At 52.2% G+C, this 3679-nt stretch overlaps 1 protein-coding gene across 1 annotated transcript in view; it reads right to left on the bottom strand.

The window, feature by feature from the left end:
* Positions 1–2253: 2253 nt before the first annotated feature.
* MIA (melanoma inhibitory activity) overlaps positions 2254–3679 on the bottom strand; it is a 2898-nt gene continuing 1472 nt past the window's right edge. Inside the window, exons 2-3 of the mRNA XM_023743958.1 lie at positions 2678–2788; positions 2254–2346 (exon numbers count right to left, since the gene is read on the bottom strand). Of these exons, the coding sequence (XP_023599726.1) occupies positions 2323–2346; positions 2678–2788 (135 nt within the window). The 3' untranslated portion in view covers positions 2254–2322. The remainder of the gene's footprint in view (positions 2347–2677; positions 2789–3679) is intronic.

Raw genomic sequence — 3679 nt, 5'->3', positions numbered from 1 at the left:
GTTCTAAAGTTCTTTACCTACATCAACAACTCCCTTAATCATCGGGAAAACTCTATGAGGGAGTTGTACTAATAATTATCCCCATTTTCCAGATGAGGAAATTGAGGCCAGAAAGGTTAACTCTCTTGCCCAAGGCCCCCCAGCTAGGCAAAGCGGGTATTCAAACCCAGGCCAACTGGCTCAAGTCCAAGATCTTAGCTATTACATTGCTAAGGCCTCTTTTATCAAGGACTACAATCTCCTTCCTCATTTGCCGTGGACATGACCACAAAACATTTCCCCAATAGGTTTTTTCTGCTATGTTGGTAGCATAGCATTCATCCTACTGGGAACATTTAAAAAAAAAAAAAAAGGACTACAATATCACCCTTGCCCCTCATGACTTCACCTGCTACCACTCTGACTCATTAATTCCACTCTAGCCTCTGGCTTTCAGTCTACTCCCTGAAGATGACAAGCTGCTTCCGGCCTCAGGGTCTTTGCACTTGTTGCCTATGCTTTTCTCTATTTGTTGAATGAATGCTGCTCCCTCTGACTCCTAAACCAGTGATCTTTCTACTGCACCCTGTCCTCCCACCTCCTATCCATCCATCCTGATTTTCCAATTCTAAGTCCCTCCTTCCTTTCCCTCTACCCAAGGCCCTGCCCCTATTCTCAAGCTTGAGGCCCACCCCTTGCCACTAGTCCCACCCCATAATTCAAAGACAACTCATCCTCAACCCTATTCCAGACCTCTCAAGCCAGAGCAGTCACAGGGTCCAGAGCATCCCTTCAGGAAACCCTTAGCCCATCAAACTCGATCCCTGCTATTCAGCCCTGCCCAACCACGCAGGCTCCGCCCCGACGTTTTAAGGCCCACCCTCTCCCTCAAAGCCACCTGATCCATCATGCCAGACCTCCCTCAATTCCCGCGCCAAACTATTAAACCCATAACCAGACCCGCAGGCCCCGCCCAAATCGATTAAGCTCAGCCTCAGACCCACTAAACCCCTCCCAGCACCCACTAGGCCCTGCCCCATAATACCAGACCCCGCCCCCTGACTAAAGCCCCGCCCCATTCCCGCAGGCCGCATCCTTCCTGGGCCCGGACACCCGACCGCAGCTGACGCCCAGAATCCTCACCGTAGGTCTCGGCCATGACTCGGTCGTGGCCGCTCAGGGCCGCAATATGGCGCCGCGGCCGCGCCTGCTCCTCGGCCAGCAGCCGCTCCACTCCGGCTACAGCCCCGGCTTCTTCCTACTCCAGGAGCCCGGCGCCGCCACTTCCGCCTCCACCCGCCTCCGGCACGACCCCTAGGGCCTCAGGATACCCGGCCACACTTCCCAAAGGCAGGGATTGGCGGACTCAGCGGTCAGAGGGCGGGACATAAGGCACGGATTGACGGTGTGAGAGAGGACGAGCGGAAAGAGGCGGGACCAAGACAAGCGATTGGCGGAGCAAGTGGGAAGGGGCGGTGCAGATGCAGCCGAGCGAAGAAACGGATTTGGTCAGGAGTTGGGGGGCCAAGTCGAGACTCCACATTGGGTAGTAGCGGACTTGGGGGCGGGGATATGGATGCAAAGAAGAGGGTAAGGACCGGATAGACTAAAGAGCCTAGCAAGTGCGATTTCCGACCTCAGAGGCAGGAAGGATGAAAATTGGAGGAATACGCGCAGGTTAACCACCTCCCTCCTCCCTTTGCAGATAATCTTCCAAGAAGACCTCTGCTCTGCGATTGCTGTCTTCCTCAAGATCCAACTGGCTCATTCCCAATAGTTTCACATCGTTCCATTTATTGGTTTAGAGGACACTACAATTCCCCATTGGGCTGTTCAGATTGTGTGCGATATCTGTTTAGGAGCCCACCTCGGGTACCCAGCTTAGAAAAAGTGCTTTTAGTCAGTGAAACTCTACCTAGCAACCACTGACGTTACCGCAGTCAGTGGTTGATTGGCCAGACTCAGGAACCTGGGGACCCATTTCCATTATACCACTTGGGTTGCGGGAAACGAGTTAAGTCGGCTCGCGTGAATTGCGCGTACTCCGCGGGAGCCGTCTTAAACTCGGTTCATATAGATTTGCGGTGGAGTGCAGGAAACGTGTAAACTCGGGCCGATTGTAACTGCGTATTACCAAATATTTCATTTCAATCGAACCCATACTTCAAAAGATATAGGCATTTTAACGCGCCATCTTATATTTTGGCGGGAAATTCACCCGACACCGTAGTGATACCAGTAGATCCCCACCACAAAGACCACAGCGAATCGCAGTTTGCACTTGGCTGATGTATTTGCATAAAGCTGGAAGAAATGAACAGCTGGGACAGCGGTAGGCTGAGCTCACTGGCAGTAGAAATCCCATTTCTGGAAAAGAGAAAAGGAAAACAGTGGGGACAAAACCAGTGGTCACACCACAAAGGATCTAGGGATTTTAGCAAAGGCTATAGCCTTAGGGGCCAAGTTTGACCACACAAGTGCAATGCAAAACAGCCCAGAGCCCTGTAATCTTGCACCTCTCAACTGCAACAGGACTTAGAAATCATGCCCCATTTTACAGATGAGAAAACTGAGGCAGAAAACTTGTCTCAATACACACAGTTAGGCTTCCAGGCAGCCAAAGGTAGAAGCCTTTTTGCCCATTATCAAAACCCAAGGATCCTCCCTCTAGATACCTGCCAGCCCCCAACACACTCACATCTGTCTTCACATCGATTTTGCCAGGTTTCAGGGTCTGGTCCTCCCGTACAATGCTACTGGGGAAAAAGCCCAGGCGAGCAGCCAGGTCTCCATAGTAATCTCCCTGAACCTAGGGAAAAGGGGTTTAAAAGCCTGGGTCTGGGAAAGTGACAAGCTCGCAACTCCTAAAGATCTTTGTACTAGCTCTCCAAGGATCTCCACGTGGTTGGCTCCATCCTTGTCAATCAGATCTCAGCTTAAAGTCACCTGTTCTGAAGCCTCCCTGACCAGCTGATGTAGTCACCCATTCACTCACATGCATTTTCAAAGAAGCACATTGGCTAACTTTGATGGTTTGTCTTCTTCCAATAGAATAAAAGGGATTATTTGTACCTTGGCCAGTATGCTCCAGTGGTTAGAGTGCCTTGTGCCTGGGAGGATCGAGGATTCGATTCCTGGTCAAGGGCACATACCTGGATTGCAGGTTTGATCTCCCCAGCCCTGGTCAGGGAGCCTGTGGAAGTCACCTAATCTGTGTGTCTCTCACATTGATGTTTCTCCCTTCTCCCCACGTCCTCCCTTATACTCCCTCTAAAAATCAGTGGAAAAAATATCCTCACTCCTTGGATGAGGATTATTTGCTACTAGAGGCCTGGTGCACGAAATTTGTGCACTGGATGCGAGGTCCCCTCAGTCCAGCCTGCGCCCTCTCGCAGTCCCAGATCCCTCTTGCAGTCTGGGACCCCTCGCTCCTTACCGCCCGCCTGCTCGCTGCACCTTAGCACAGCTGTAGAGGTGGGAGCCTCTCCCACTGCTGCGCTCACCAGCCCTGAGCCCGGCTTCCTCCTAAGCAGCACTCCCCCTGTGGGAGCGCACTGACCACCAGGGGGCAGCTCCTGCGTTGAGCGTCTGCCCCCTGGTGGTCAGTGCCGAACTTAGCAACCAGTCATTTGGGTTGTTTCGGGTCCCTTAGGCTTTTCATTTATAGACTAGAGGCGTGCTGCACCAAATTCTTGGCGCC

The sequence above is a fragment of the Myotis lucifugus genome, unplaced genomic scaffold, assembly GCF_000147115.1.
Source record: "Myotis lucifugus unplaced genomic scaffold, Myoluc2.0 scaffold_421, whole genome shotgun sequence".
Taxonomy (NCBI): domain Eukaryota; kingdom Metazoa; phylum Chordata; class Mammalia; order Chiroptera; family Vespertilionidae; genus Myotis; species Myotis lucifugus.
The sequence above is the reverse complement of the archived record's forward strand: the minus strand, read 5'-3'. Positions and strand labels throughout refer to the sequence as shown.